This window comes from Maylandia zebra, linkage group LG1 (genome assembly GCF_041146795.1).
Source record: "Maylandia zebra isolate NMK-2024a linkage group LG1, Mzebra_GT3a, whole genome shotgun sequence".
NCBI classification, from domain to species: Eukaryota; Metazoa; Chordata; class Actinopteri; order Cichliformes; family Cichlidae; genus Maylandia; species Maylandia zebra.
This window is the reverse complement of record NC_135167.1, coordinates 4941817-4957511: the sequence shown is the minus strand read 5'-3', so window position 1 is coordinate 4957511 and position 15695 is coordinate 4941817. Positions and strand designations below refer to the sequence as shown.

At 39.3% G+C, this 15695-nt stretch overlaps 1 protein-coding gene across 1 annotated transcript; it reads right to left on the bottom strand.

Annotated features, from left to right (window-relative positions):
• Positions 1 to 4831: 4831 nt before the first annotated feature.
• Positions 4832 to 14649, bottom strand: LOC143419907 (adhesion G-protein coupled receptor G1-like). The gene is made up of 13 exons (XM_076887744.1): positions 14454 to 14649; positions 14313 to 14348; positions 14124 to 14175; positions 11070 to 11154; positions 10760 to 10867; positions 9612 to 9773; positions 9477 to 9534; positions 9295 to 9386; positions 8330 to 8448; positions 6557 to 6833; positions 5568 to 5670; positions 5108 to 5442; positions 4832 to 5017 (listed from the first exon to the last, which is right to left on the bottom strand). The coding sequence occupies exons 1-10, from the start codon at positions 14509 to 14511 to the stop codon at positions 6731 to 6733; spliced, it is 873 nt and encodes a 290-aa protein (XP_076743859.1). The 5' UTR covers positions 14512 to 14649; the 3' UTR covers positions 4832 to 5017; positions 5108 to 5442; positions 5568 to 5670; positions 6557 to 6730.
• Positions 14650 to 15695: the final 1046 nt, after the last annotated feature.

The following is a 15695-nucleotide window of genomic DNA, read 5'->3' as shown; positions in this document are numbered from 1 at the left end:
ATTAATGTTAAAACAAGTCTGACAGAAATCTTAAAATCCACCCTAAAGAAAAAAAGAGAGTTAGGAAATAAGTTTAAAAAAATAAAAGACATTTCCAAAGTAAAAAAATCCAACACAGAGTACTGTTGCACCCTGTTTCAAACCATGCTGATAGTTACAGCCATCAGTACCATTACAAAAGCCTCAGTTAAATAAAGTTTCATTACTGAGTCATAGAAACCATTTAAAATTAATCTATTATGCTTATTTCCAGCTTATTTCTGCTACTCCTTCACTATATTTTGTATGTAATTATTGTATTTTGTACTTCATGTCTTTATAATATATCTATGGGTTTATTTTGATGCTGCCTTCCTGAGTTCCTGAAGGCTCTGGATGTTGTAGGGCTGTCCTGGTTAACACACCTCTGAAATGTTCAGTGGAGATCTCAGGGGGTGCCTTTGGAATGGCAGACTGTAGTGGTGGTTCCCCTGTTAAAGAAGAGCTCCGACAATAGGGGATCACACTTTTCAGCCTCCTTAGGAAAGTGTATGCCAGGGCACAGGACAGTCTGCCAGTTAGTCAAACCTTGGATTCTGGAGGAATGATGACTTTTTTGTTCTGACTGTGGAACACTAGACCACATCTTAAACCTCTCAAGGATATTCAAAGGTGGGTAGGAGTTTGCTCAACCAGTATACATGTGTTTTGTGGACTTGGAGAAGGCATTTGACAGGGTCCCTCAGGATATCCTGTTGAGGAGAATGGGGTGCCTGGCTCATTTTTACAGACCATTCTGTCCCTGTACAAATAAAGCCAGAGCTCGGTTCATATCACTGGTAGTAAGTTGTACTTGTTTCCGGTTGGTGTTGGACAGAATATCTAAGCATGGCAAGGTGGTGGAGGGTCTTTGTTTGGGTTTTTTGAGATGATGTGTTCATTGTGCGGTAACCTTCTGCTTTGAATGGAGCAGTTTGTGGCTGAGTGTGAAGCAGCAGGAATGAGAACCAGCACTTCCCATTCCAAGATCATGATCCTACTGGGAGGAGGACCCAGGGCAGACCCTGGACTCACTAGAGATTGTATCTCTCAGCTGCCTGGGAATGTGAGTTGGAGGAGTTAGGTGGGGTGTGGGAAGTCTAGGCTTCTATGGGGTAAGGAATGATCCGGTGTAGACAGCAGCCATGTTGTCCTGCAGCCTTTTCCAGTGCTGGACTGGACCGTCTGCATCAGGTGGGTAGCAAGCATCAGAGGCTTTGGAATGGGGACGGGGGGGTGAGTGTATATCTGCATCAGTGTACATGCATATGTGTGTGTGTGTGTGTGTGTGTATCCTGTGTTCAGCTTGAGAGAGAGTGTGTCCTTTCACCTGGTTAAGCAAAAGTCAACAGTCCTCGGCTGATGCAGGTGTCCTTGAAGGATAGGGGCAGAGAGTCAAAACAGAGTCCTGTTATCAAGGAGAAGAATTTGTTGTTCCAGAGCCGAATGAGTGAAGGAGATGATTATGGACTGATTCTTATATAGTGCTTTTCTACTCTCCCCAAGTACTCAAAGCACTGTGTACAACATGCCTCATCCACCCATTCAAGCACTTCTAAACACAAGTACAAAGTAATCTACATTCACACACATTCACACTCCGATGAATGCATCATCTTGCCCAAGGATATCTGACATGCAGACTGGGAAAGCCAAGGATCAAACCACCAACCTTCCAGTCTGATCTGCTCTACCACCTGAGCCACAGCCACCCGCATGAATAAATAAACTTGCTGTTGTTTGGGTTAATGTGAACAACTGCATCCGATTTTGCAGTCGGGCTAATGTCCCTCACTGGTCATCAGGTATACAGGGAGTGCAGAATTATTAGGCAAGTTATATTTTTGAGGAATAATTTTATTATTGAACAACAACCATGTTCTCAATGAACCCAAAAAACTCATTAATATCAAAGCTGAATGTTTGTGGAAGTAGTTTTTAGTTTGTTTTTAGTTTTAGCTATTTTAGGGGGATATCTGTGTGTGCAGGTGACTATTACTGTGCATAATTATTAGGCAACTTAACAAAAAACAAATATATACCCATTTCAATTATTTATTTTTTACCAGTGAAACCAATATAACATCTCCACATTCACAAATATACATTTCTGACATTCAAAAACAAAACAAAAACAAATCAGCGACCAATATAGCCACCTTTCTTTGCAAGGACACTCAAAAGCCTGCCATCCATGGATTCTGTCAGTGTTTTGATCTGTTCACCATCAACATTGCGTGCAGCAGCAACCACAGCCTCCCAGACACTGTTCAGAGAGGTGTACTGTTTTCCCTCCTTGTAAATCTCACATTTGATGATGGACCACAGGTTCTCAATGGGGTTCAGATCAGGTGAACAAGGAGGCCATGTCATTAGTTTTTCTTCTTTTATACCCTTCCTTGCCAGCCACGCTGTGGAGTACTTGGACGCGTGTGATGGAGCATTGTCCTGCATGAAAATCATGTTTTTCTTGAAGGATGCAGACTTCTTCCTGTACCACTGCTTGAAGAAGGTGTCTTCCAGAAACTGGCAGTAGGACTGGGAGTTGAGCTTGACTCCATCCTCAACCCGAAAAGGCCCCACAAGCTCATCTTTGATGATACCAGCCCAAACCAGTACTCCACCTCCACCTTGCTGGCGTCTGAGTCGGACTGGAGCTCTCTGCCCTTTACCAATCCAGCCACGGGCCCATCCATCTGGCCCATCAAGACTCACTCTCATTTCATCAGTCCATAAAACCTTAGAAAAACCAGTCTTGAGATATTTCTTGGCCCAGTCTTGACGTTTCAGCTTGTGTGTCTTGTTCAGTGGTGGTCGTCTTTCAGCCTTTCTTACCTTGGCCATGTCTCTGAGTATTGCACACCTTGTGCTTTTGGGCACTCCAGTGATGTTGCAGCTCTGAAATATGGCCAAACTGGTGGCAAGTGGCATCTTGGCAGCTGCACGCTTGACTTTTCTCAGTTCATGGGCAGTTATTTTGCGCCTTGGTTTTTCCACACGCTTCTTGCGACCCTGTTGACTATTTTGAATGAAACGCTTGATTGTTCGATGATCACGCTTCAGAAGCTTTGCAATTTTGAGACTGCTGCATCCCTCTGCAAGATATCTCACTATTTTTGACTTTTCTGAGCCTGTCAAGTCCTTCTTTTGACCCATTTTGCCAAAGGAAAGGACGTTGCCTAATAATTATGCACACCTGATATAGGGTGTTGATGTCATTAGACCACACCCCTTCTCATTACAGAGATGCACATCACCTAATATGCTTAATTGGTAGTAGGCTTTCGAGCCTATACAGCTTGGAGCAAGACAACATGCATGAAGAGGATGATGTGGACAAAATACTCATTTGCCTAATAATTCTGCACTCCCTGTATCAATTCCCCGTTGCAGAGCCAAGATCTCATCCATATTGCGTTCAATAAACACAGTCTGAGCACTCACGGCTTGCCCATCACAATCATGTCAGCCAGCCTCGTGGTGTTTTGAACAGCTGTAACCGTGAGTTGTTTGACAGATGTGATGGGACTTCCCATGATGCACAAAAGAATTCTTCCTCTGTTAAACTCTTTTCACTCTTGATGTGTTTTACGGCACTACTGCTTACCACAAAATGTTGCCTTCTTCTCATAATTTGTGTCCTCCTTATCTCTGTGTGCTCTTCTTATTTATCCTCTATTTCCCCTCACCTGGAACCACAAAAGCAGATGGCTTGTGTTGAAGATCTGTTCCTGTCTCTTTCCTTTATGGCCAAGTGCTGCTTATAAAGGATCACCATATGGTTGTGGTTTTCCTTCCTGGGGTCTTTGTCTTATTATGTAAGGTGCCTTGAGAATAATGTTCTTATGAACTGGATGTATAACTACAGCTTAATTGAATTAAATGCTACTCTGGTTGCATGTGTTTTGGAGGATCTGTCACATTATGTGCTGTTGTAAATCAACCAGCCTATGAGTAAAACCACGAATAAAACAAAAAAAGGCTGCAATTATTGTGCACAAGGGGTCACTCTACAGCGACTCTGTTATTGAGTTTCATAGTTCAATACTCAGTTTCAATTCCTGTCAGATAACATCAGATGATGTCTGCAGCCCCATTTCACTGAAAAGTTAGTTCAGTCCAAAGCAATTAAAGTATTTTTTCATGTTAAACACTCCATCAGTAACAGTACTAACCACTGAGCTATGTTGCAACATTCATGCTTCACAATCATCTGTACAGTAGCAAAAAGTCATGGCGTGTCTGCATAGTCTCCTCAATTATAGGTGACTAATACACATTGAGTCAGCTGCTGAGAGGGTATGTAGGCTCTGTGATAGGCTGGCTTGTGTTTCAGGATGTACTGTTGATTAAAACAGAAGGACTGACAGCAATCTTTGTACCTAAACCACTAAAGCAAAAGGTTAGGTGCAATTTTAGCTCAAGAAACTAACATGAAACTTTAAACCTTATGATAGTTTCCAGAAATTATCATTTAGACCATTTAAGTGTGTAGAAATGATGCTGTGCATTAAAATATTTTAATCATAGTTTTCCTACTTGACTCATACATGAGAAAGCCAGACAAAAATATCTGAAAGTGTATAGTTCACTGAGAGACTGACCTGCAGTGAAACCAAATGTTTTTATGAAAGCACAAAAGTTTCCATCTACAGTAACTTACCTAAGTCATAATACATGAATTGTCTTTTATGAATCAGTAAATTGTTGAGAATCTTTGCCTTCTCTACTAAAAATAATACAACCATAAGAATCATAGCTGCATTTTTTGAAAATATACATTTGCATATAAAAGAAGAAACAAAACAGCAACAAAAACCCAAAAACTCATTCAACAGTCAACACCTAATATACATCATAGATAATACATCTTGGCTGTTATTGGCTATTGGCTGCTGAAACTGGTGTTCAACATTTTTTGAAGAGTCTCTGACTAATGAAACATAGCCCGATCAAGACTTCCGGGCCAAACCCACAGACCAAAGAAATATAAATACACCTGAGAAGAGAAGAAAAACGAGTGTTAATTCTTCTTGCAAGTGATCAAAGTCCAGTGCATATTTGATATAAGAATCATTCACATAATAACCTTGAAGGGAGTTCAAAATGGTGAATATGTAGATCCCAGTGAGTGAAACGTACGTAGTGCTGGCTAACCCCCAAGGTAACCCCAGCACACAGCTGAGGCCCAGCACTGTGACACAGTCCCTCCATAACCTCTTTCTTTTCTCTTTGTTTATCTCCTTCCAGTCACTGCTGCTTACAAAGCTCATCTTCTTATCATCACTTCTTAATTTCCGCATCTTACACACAACCAGCCCCAGCATGCAGGCATTGAACACGACCACCAACAAAGGAAAGGCCACAGTAGTGATGTAGCTGACTAGAGGACACTTTGATTGGAAGTCGCTGCTAATCCAGCACCTGCCCATTAAAAAGATAAAATAAAAAAATACAGTGAGCTCCTTTAACATAACAGCATGTATCTGTGCATAATCAAAATACCATGCTAATTACATATTTAAAATCAAAACCACTGAGTTTCTTACATTTGTGCTGTTGAATTGCCATTTTTGGTTTCCCTTAGTTGTAGAGTGTACTTTCCATAAACACCTGAAATCCCACAAATTGTTGCGACCAATGTGGGAAAACCTGGACAAGAGAATGATCAATTACCTTTAATTGAATCATTAGATACAAAGACCAAGATAAGATCAAATGTAACATTTTTTTTTTAAATTTGCAATATCCATTGCAGTTTCTCAAACATAAAATAAAAGATATACGGAGAATGTTAGATTATCACCAAGTTCTGGGCTTCAGTGTAAGAACCTTGCCAGTGTCTGTGTGTGTACGTGTAAAACGCAAACACTGGAATGTGGCTTCTCTTAATTTAATTTATTCAAAAAGAAATTGCTCTACATGAAAAAAATACAAACAAACAAAAAACAATAATACGAGTCTACACAAATCACCAACCTTGAGAAATTTTTAGATTGAGCCCCATCTACATATTCCTCTTATCTCTAAACTGCCAGACTTTGTCAGTTTGTTCAGTTGACTAGAAGCTGAACTGAGAGAGTCAATAACATTCAGCAGCTTTAGTAGATAATGTGTGAAAATGTCCCACTATAACTTTTTCTTAATTTAAAGGTGACCAATTCAAACAACAGCCAAAGAGAGCTCAGGATACTCTTGTTTCTGAATTTTTCTTTGTATAATTCTACTTGTTTTTAAGGTTATTTGTCAGTTTTTTGGTTTCTTAGTGTTCTTTATTGTCAGGTCTCAACTGTTATGAGTTTCACCCCAACTTGTGCTCAGTATTTCCGTTTAGGTAGTTTCTCATTTTTGATAGAAGGATAACGATAGAAGTTAGATTAGATTCAGCTGTCTTGTTACTCTCCTGTTTTCAAATCATTAATTACCTTGCCTATATTAATTGCCCTCAGTCTTGTCTTGGAACTATTGCTTCATTAGTGTTTTTCTTTTCTTTTTTCCATATTTGACAGAAACAATGTCCCAACAAAACTTCACTAACCCCATCCAACCAGGCAGAGTTTGAGCAGGTATCTCCTGATATAGATGTTAAAGACCCGAATGAGCAAAAGGTAGATTTGAAACCCCTCCAGAGCACTCCAGGTCAAGGTGGCCAGCAGAGACCAATGCAGAAAGAGACCAAGAACCAGGCAAATTGAGCTGTCCTCATTTTTCCTCAGCCATTCCCAGAAACTGCACAGCAGGAAGCTGAGGTGGAGGAGAACATTGCCCCTGTAAGTTGCATGTGCAGACCTGTGGCCTTCTCAGGACACCGCCGACTACAAGAGAAACAGGATTATTTATTTATCACCAGTTTTGCAGACAGTAGACATAATCTGGCATTTTTAGATGTTTAATTTTAAAATCAGTTTCAATATCTGTTCATACTTTTCCATACTTTACACCAATAGAGATTATAAGCTTGTTGTTTGTTTATAATGGCTATAAGACTAAATATACAAGATAAAATGTCTTGTCTATGTGTAAGTGAGGCACGTGGTCCTGTGGATTAAACAATAAAAGACAAAAAACTGAAGCTGGCAGCAGTGATGATAGGGTCTTCACACTTTGTCAAAGTGTGCTACAGCTGAGGCCAACTGTTGCTACTGTCAAGCTATTTCCTGTTGTCACATGAATAGCTTACACATTTCTTCATGGTAGTTTCATGAAGGAGTTGCTTGTCCTGTGTAGAACCCACAATGAAAATTTCCTGTACATCTCATGAACATTGAATGATGTTTACAACTTAAGTACCCAATTTCTTGTTTCTATGCCTATGCAGTAGTTCGTTCATCTGTGACCTAAAGACATAGAGACGTCTCCACACTTGGACTCTTATCAAACGTGAAGTTTGGAGCAGATTTGGTAACCATGTCATTTTGGCACCGTCACATGCAAGAGCCATTAAATATAAACATTTTCACAACAACTGACATAGGTGTCAGGATTCACAGTGTTTCAAAGCTTTCCAACCCCATAAAATACTTTAAGGTAAATTGAGATGTGGCCAAAGTTCAATGTAAATTTACAATGAACTAAAGCGAAAGTATCAGCTATAGCTATAGCTGCTGCGCAATACTGACATATAGGTGTGTTGAAACTAGACTGGGGGCTGAAGTGGTTTACTATCAGCAGGGTGCAGTGTCACAGACAACAAGTCAAACTATAGAAGAGAGAACAATAATTTATTTATAAGGAACTAAAACCTACTCTCTGCAAATGGCAAAAACCCAGGCATTTCTTTAGGTTTACAAACTAAATAGGTTTTGCAAAAAAGCATTCATGCAGGGAAGTTCAAACATTATTTTTAAAAAGTTTCAAAAATTGGAGCAACAACTGAGGTCCTATGAAGCAACATGTGGTGAGAGGCGCTGTAACCTAGCAACATAACATAGTAGTGTTCTCAGAAACAGGCAAGCCATCTACTTAGCCACCAAACACTGTGGTGGGCTTCCTGGCTATTTGTGTGACCTGGGTTTTTGCCACTTAGAATGAAATGCTTGATGTGAAATCTTTCACAATGAATGTCATGTTAAGTGTGTGGGACAAGTTAGTTTTCTGATGCTTAATAACTAATGTCTAATCTTTCACAACATAGTAAAAAACAAAACAAAATGTAATTTTTCTATGAAATGAGATGGCAGTAATTCACTTAGTATGAACACATTACTTTAGGTCCTTGATGAAAGGATGAAAAAAATGTCTCGTCTGCTAAACTAAAGAGATATTCTACAATATTTAAATATGACACATCACGGGACATGAGGACACTCACTGTAACCAAATGAAGACAATCAGGCTGATGAATGTGAAGACGACTGAAAGTGCTGATCCAATGTAAGTGATGTAGCTTAGCTTCTCCGCTTCCAAGTTTGTGACTGATATCTCAGGGTTCTGAAACGTAAGACAATATGTACGTATGTAAAAATAAGGGAAGTACCAGTGTGACCAAGAAGCTGGTGTAGACATGCTAAACACTGCAGTTCCCCCAAAAGCAAGTTAATTACTAAGGTTAAAATTGCCATAATGATATTAACAATCAAGTTTACAGCTTAGTACAAAAATAGTTTTGAGGTTCTATAGATAATTTCATCCTATTTATTACAATTGTAATAGAGTTATAATTGTAGTTATAACGAGAGGCTCAAAGTCAGGCATGCGCCAGCTTTGAGTAACATGTTTGCTAGCATAAACAGCTCTGGCTAAATACTGTCAGCTAACCTTTAGATTAGTGATATTATTTAACAAATACTATGTGGTGTGACACAACCCAGTCAAACAATTTGTACTTCAGTTTTAGTGAGAGAATACAAGTATTCCAGTATTTTATTGTTGTTTCGTAAGTCATCAAAAGCAGATATCTGTATCTGTACAATGTACCAATACAGATTATTGATGAAGATTCCTAACATCCGCTGTCCTCTCTTCCTCAAGGCGGCTAACACTGAGGCTTCTAAATGCTGATTCCAAAACTAACGAGTGACATATCAGGTTACATCCTGCTTTTATACAATCTATATGTAATGCACTAGTTAGCTCACGCTGGCATTAAAAAATCTATTCCTCTCATTTATTCTGGTATATTTAATTATACAAAATATGTCACCCCTCAAATGCTATACACATGGCATTTTGTCTCCTAATTGATATGCTGTGCCGAGTTACAGCTGCTAAACAATAATAAGACAAAAATATATTTTTATGACCAAAGTTTGATCATTTTCTGTTAAATTATATTACCACAAGAACAGCAAAGAAGCTGAGATGGTCGCAGCTGCAAATAAATTCATCTTCAGTTTTATTGGTTTTGCAGCCTTTAACACTCCAGTAACCTACACAGGAAAAAAAATCAGAGCAAGTAAGTGTGCGTCACCTTTTTACTTAGAAATAAAAATACCAAACAATGACATCGATAACAGCACCTGTTCCATTGTCTGATTCCTGCCAAAATACACAAGTTCCATCTGTAATCTGTGAAGACTAAATCAAAATAAGAGGGAAACAGGTTATTCCATTTTCTAAATATGATGTTAGCCCAACTATGTTTGTATTTTTACCTTTTTGTTGTGTTTGAAGAATAACATGATGGGTTGTAAGAGATTTCTGATGATTTCACCATTTTCTGTCATGTTAACTGCCTTCACCGCGAGGACTAATCCTCTGAGCACAGTGCCTTCTCTGCGGTGGAATTGGAATCTACTTTTCTGAGGAGGACTCAGCTGCAATGAGGCAGACACATGACAGTAATGTTAGTGTTGAAAATGGGATTTTTGTTGTGTGTGGGACTGTAGGCTGTAGGTTTATATTATGAAATGGTAATTATGAAAGAGTGAATTTTGGGCCATTTTACAGAGAAAGGAGTATGTATATATACTACTCCTAATGTAAGGAGTAGTATAATGAATTATGTTGCCCTAGATGTAACTAAGTAGCGTACTGCGTTACTTTGAAGAAAAGTATCCTGTTCAATGTGTAATACATTGCTTTTTAAAAGACCCCAATTCTGATAACAACAAAGAGGGGAAATAGCTCACAGCATGCAATTCATTTGCATATCTTTGACATGCTGCTTGGAGCTGGTGGTGACTCTCAAAGCAAAGCCCACGAGAACCTAATGAGCATCAATAAGCAATCGAGTGGGTAAAAATTATTGATAATGGAATCAGCATTGCTAAATTCTTATAAGTTTCCATTCCTACTGATGCGTGAGAAAATAATAAAGCCCTCTGAAAAGTGAGGACTCTTAAAGAGAATGCAACAAGGATGCCATGGAAAGATGATTCGTTTTGCAGGGCAGTGTCCTGTTGAGAATCCAAATCCTACAACTTTAGCGCCCTATCTTGCAAAGCCATAATGGACTTTTGGATGTTGTCATTTTGCCCCTGCTCAGGCTTTTCAAAAGCTGCCATCCTCCATCTGAACTTTCACCTTTGTGTCTCTAACGTCTGGCTTTCTTCCACATCACCTTCTGACAGCTATAAATAAACTTCTACAGCTCTGAGTAAAATCCTTTCTGCCTCGCTCAGCCATCATATCATTCTGCAATCAAACAAGACCTGATCTCCACTTCAAGGGACAGAGGATATAAAGTAAATAAACAAAATTTTTGGAAAAAAAGTTGATGCAAAATGTTTCTATGAAAGACAATACTTAAATTATGTATTCTTATGATGGGACTAAGGTTCTCTCTTAAGGTTCTACTTACCTTAAAATAAGTGCTGTTGATAACAGAAGCCATCACTGTGGTGGCAGCTCCTTTGAAAGCTGAGGATGGGATGTGAATTCTGTGGTGAGATGTAGGGTTCATATCACCCTGAAAAGCACAAACAAGAGCATGAAAAAAGATCTGAATGCATACATCCTCCACAGTATATCAATACAAATATATATAACACAGGTTATAATTTATAAAAGTTACCTTTGCTTGCACCTTGTTCCTTGTCTCAGGTATTTATAGATCTTTCAAGAAAAGATATTATAAAAACAACAAACTCACCCCCCAAAAATGTGCTCACCTCTAGTGATGAGTCCACGGTTTGACGACTGAAGCCGAATATACGCCTTTTGAGTTCACAGGCTGCAGTTCTTTCCTCATAACACCTGCAAAGATATACTCACTATATAAGTATTCACTGATCTGAAACAAATGGCACAACTAAATCTATGAATATATACTGAAGGTGACGTTTCCATTACAATAATCAGATAATATATTACCTGCAAATATTGATAAACACTACCAGTCAAAGTTGGGACACACCTTCACATTTACTGGTTTGTTTTAATTTTCACGACTATTTATGTTGCAGATTCTCACTGAAGGCATCAAAACTATAAATGAGCACACATGGCATTATGTAGAAAACAAAAAAGTGTGAAAAAAGTCAATACATGTTTTATATTTTACATTCTTAAAAATAGCCACGCTTTGATTGCTGCTTTGCACACTCTTGGCATTCTCTCACTGAGCTTCATGAGGTCGTCACCTGAAATGGTTTTCCAACAGACTTGAAAGAGTTCCCAGAGGTCCATCTCATCCTAAAACATCTCGACTGGGTTTAGATCAGGTGACTGTGGAGGCCAGGTCATCTGGCGCAGCACTCCATCACTTTCATTCTTGGTCAGCCTGGAGGTGTGTTTGAGGTCATTGTCAAGTTGAAAAATAAATGATGGTCCAACTGCAGGATGCTGTGGTAGCTATGCTGATTCAGTGTTCCTTCAGTTTTGAATAAATCTCCAACTGTGTCACCAGCAAAGCACCCCCACACCATTACATCTCTTCTTTTATGCTTCATGGTGAGAACCATGCGTGCAAATACCATCTGTTCATCTTTTCTGCATTGCACAAAGTCACAACGGGTGGAACCAAAGATCTCAAATTTGGACTCATCAGACCAAAGCACAGATTTACACTGGTCTACTGTCCATTCCTTGCGTTTCTTGGCCCAAACAAATCTCTTCTGCTTGTTGCTCTTCCTTAGTCGTGGTTTCCTCTGAACAGTTGATGTAGAGATGTGTCTGCTACTGGAACTCTGTGTGGCATTTATCTGGGCTCTAATCAGAGGTGCTGTTAATTTCTGAAGTTGGTGACTGGATGAATTTATCCTCAGCAGCAGAGGTAACTCTTGGTCTTCGTTACCTGTGGCAGTCCTCAATTTCATGGCAGCACTCCATGGTTTTCACGACTGCACTTGGACACATTCAGTTTAAGCAATTTCCCAGACTGACTGACCTTCAGTTCTTAAAACAATGATGGACTGCTGTTTCTCTTAGCTGTTTGTTTCTTGCCATCATACGAATTCTAACATATGTTGTGAAACAGGGTGTCAGCTGTGTACCAACCTGACTTCTGCATAACACAACTGATGGTCCCATCCCAACTAAGAAGGCAAGAAATTCCACAAATGAACCCTGACAAAGCACACCTGTGAAGTGAAAACCATTTCAGGTGACTACATCATTAAGATCATTTACAGAAGGCCAAGGGTTTGCAGCGCTGTCAAGAAAGCAAAGGGTGGCTACTTTGAGGAATTTAAAATATAAGACATATTTAGAGTCATTTTGTCATTTTGTTCTTTGCTGCATAATTCCATATATCTTGCTTTATATATTTCAATTCAATTCAATTCAATAAACTTTATTGATCCCGAAGGTTGGCCCGCAAGGAAATTGGGTATTTGATATCTTCAATATGTATGTACAATGTAAAAAGTAAACAGACTAGTAGTGTATATATGATAAACATAAACATGGATCTACTAAGTTGATCGAACACATTGTTTAATGGAATATGTTCCGAATTCCAAAAGTTCAAGAAAAAAAAAAAACCCCATGAAGTTCTCTAAAAGCACACAAACCCCATTTTCCTGCATGACAGTCTGGTGATTTAAGCCGCGCACTGACACCAAATGACACTGTCAGCTTTTAGTAAAAGTCAGTGTCATGGTGGCTGTGTGTGGCAGGCAGATTTGGGGACCCAATATGCAGACTCAAAGAGGCGGAAGTAAACTCAAACTTTGCTTTGTTGCTGGACAAACAGTGGGTCGACCACCCAGGTACCCTAACAGGCAGTTGGATAGCATCATTTATGACTCTGAAAGGCACTAACACTCTCAGGAGTACGCTTTGGCTACGTCCACACTAGCCCGGATAGATTTGAAAACGCCATTTTTGTCTGAAAATGCTCCGCGTCCACACTAGCGTTTTCAGTCGTTTTCACAGAGTTGCGCGTCCACATTGTAACGGCCAAAAACGCTTACATTCCAGTACTGAGCATGCGTGAAACAAGAAGATTCGACCTGCCTCACTTCTGTCTGCCGTTTATTTAGTTTCAGGCTCTTTGAAATGTCGCGGCAAAATGTTTAGGAAAAGCACAGAGTTTTTTAAATGGACTAACAATGAGGTGGAGTTGTTGCTGCGAGTAACACAAAAGTACAAAGATGCAAAAGCGAGTGAGAATTAAATAAGGTCTCTGGAGCATGTACAAACTGATATTAATCTTTAATAAGGCTGTCAAAATTGAGAGCAATAGAAAACAACTGCTCTATAATGCCCTCCGCTATCTTAGTTTAATTGGTCACATGACTGCATCATATGACTAACATGTGTCATCGTTTAGAAAGTCTGCGTTTTTGCTGTCCACACTGTGACGTGAAAGCACCGTTTTCAAATATATGCATTTTCAAGAACTTTTTGAAAACGCTGCGTTTTCCATCAGCAAAAACGCCGTCTCAGTGTGGACGGGAGGCCAAAACAGAGAGAAAACGATGCATTTTCAAACGAAAACGTATTAGTGTGGACGTAGCCTTTAGCTGAGGCAGATATTTCAAAACACATAAATGATGACAATCTAGATATGAACATGTTGTTCATCTAATTTCAATAGGTTTAATGTCTGATTCCATAAACAAAATTTATTATGTATATCTGTGTTTCTCTTTTTGACAGTCACGTTAAGTCAAATCCAGCATTTATCCACAGCAAATAGTGTCCACATTAATTCATTCATGTAGTACAACAATGCAACTTATCCAAAACAGGAGTGTTTAGATGTCCATCATTTAAATTACCGTGTCCAAAAAAGACTACTTTGTGTACAGTGAAGCAGGACATCTTCACACTCTGTCAAAGTGAAGCAAACAGAAAGTGAAGGAATCAGAAAATAACAGTCATACAAGATTTGAAGTTGATACAGTTTTGAAGTCTGAATTCAGAGACAAATGAAAGGCAAGATGTTCGGCTGTTTGGTCAGTACTTACTTAGTGGCTTCTGCGTTGTGAAACTGTTGTTGCCACCTGGTAGTAGAGAAGTGTTTTAAGGGGCTGTTTACAGTTAGTGTTACTCATCTCATAAGCAAACAACTGTAAACATATCAGCAATTACATCGTAAGATTACTCACCAACAGCTTGGGACATAGAAAAACAGATGATTTTGACGAGAAAAAGTGTAATCCACATCGTGTCTCACTCGTCCACAAATAGCTCTATGCTGTAAGAGGACCATTCAATGTGCTGCCCTACCAGGTTGAAGTGTGCTTAACCAAGTGAGCTGAGAATTTCACACATTCTTAGCAGAGCTGTGGTTCAGAGGTCAGAGGAGGAAGTGATTCATGGCTAATGTTTTGGGTTTTTTTCAAAGATGTCATGACTGAGCAATTTGAAGCTGCTGGTTTAAATTTCCACTGAAAATTTCATTGTAAACATAGACTGACACACTGTGAAAAAGCTTTAGAACATGACTAACCAGCCAAGACCATGATGCCAGACCACATCATGGTCTTTTAGTTTGCTTTAACCAAAACAAGCTTCAGAGCTTTAACTGGTTTGAAGCTAGTCTTGACCATTTAAAAAAATTAATTGACACTTACACAGAAACAAAAAATGTAACTGAATAATGAATATTAGTTTTTTTTGAAGAAAAGGAATTACTCTAATGTTACTGCTTTACATATACACAGATAGGAATACGTTAAACCATAATTGTCAAGAAATGTTGAGAATTATAAGTTATCAAGGAAGTGAAACCTGAACTCGCATCTTGTCATTTTTCTAAAGATGGCAATACATGAAAATAAATCCAGATTTTTGAAGGTATCTGTATTCCAGTATATAGTGTTTGTCTGCAGCTCTATAAGAACCAGACTGTCTGTAACAGTGGACTGAATACCCCATACTCCCAAATCACCCCTTCCGAGGCTTGGCCTTGAACCCACACGCTAACCACAAAAACTAGATGGAGGAATCTGTGCTCTGCCTGGAGTAGTGTTATAACTGTTCAGCCTGGGACACTACAAAGAGGCTTGTGATGATGATTTGGAGACACAAACTGATATCAACCTCAGTTCCCTTGTCCCAGACTGAAAAAAGTTGTAGGATACCCCATATAGAAAATATTGTCAGCTCCAGGAAAGTGAAACTGGGCACCTAATTCATCGCCCTTGTACGATAGGAAATTGGTTAGGATGTTTACAACAGGAATCCTCAACATGCGACTCTCACAGTCTGTTCTCCAAAACCTAAAAGAGGAATTATGGATTTGATCAAGCCTGGGCTCGGGGGGAGCCCGATTGTCCTAGAGGGACGTTCCCTGCCGGATACATGATAGACGGGTGGAAAAACTAGAGGGTTGTGTGCCTGGCAGG

Coding starts and splice junctions, on each gene's coding strand:
- LOC143419907 (XM_076887744.1), bottom strand. CDS start 14,511: ATGTGGATTACACTTTTTCTCGTCAAAATCATCTGTTTTTCTATGTCC. Junction 9,535..9,611: donor TCTTCAAACACAACAAAAAG/GTAAAAATACAA, acceptor ATTTTGATTTAG/TCTTCACAGATTACAGATGG. Junction 8,449..9,294: donor GCTTCTTTGCTGTTCTTGTG/GTAATATAATTT, acceptor CTTACGTTTCAG/AACCCTGAGATATCAGTCAC.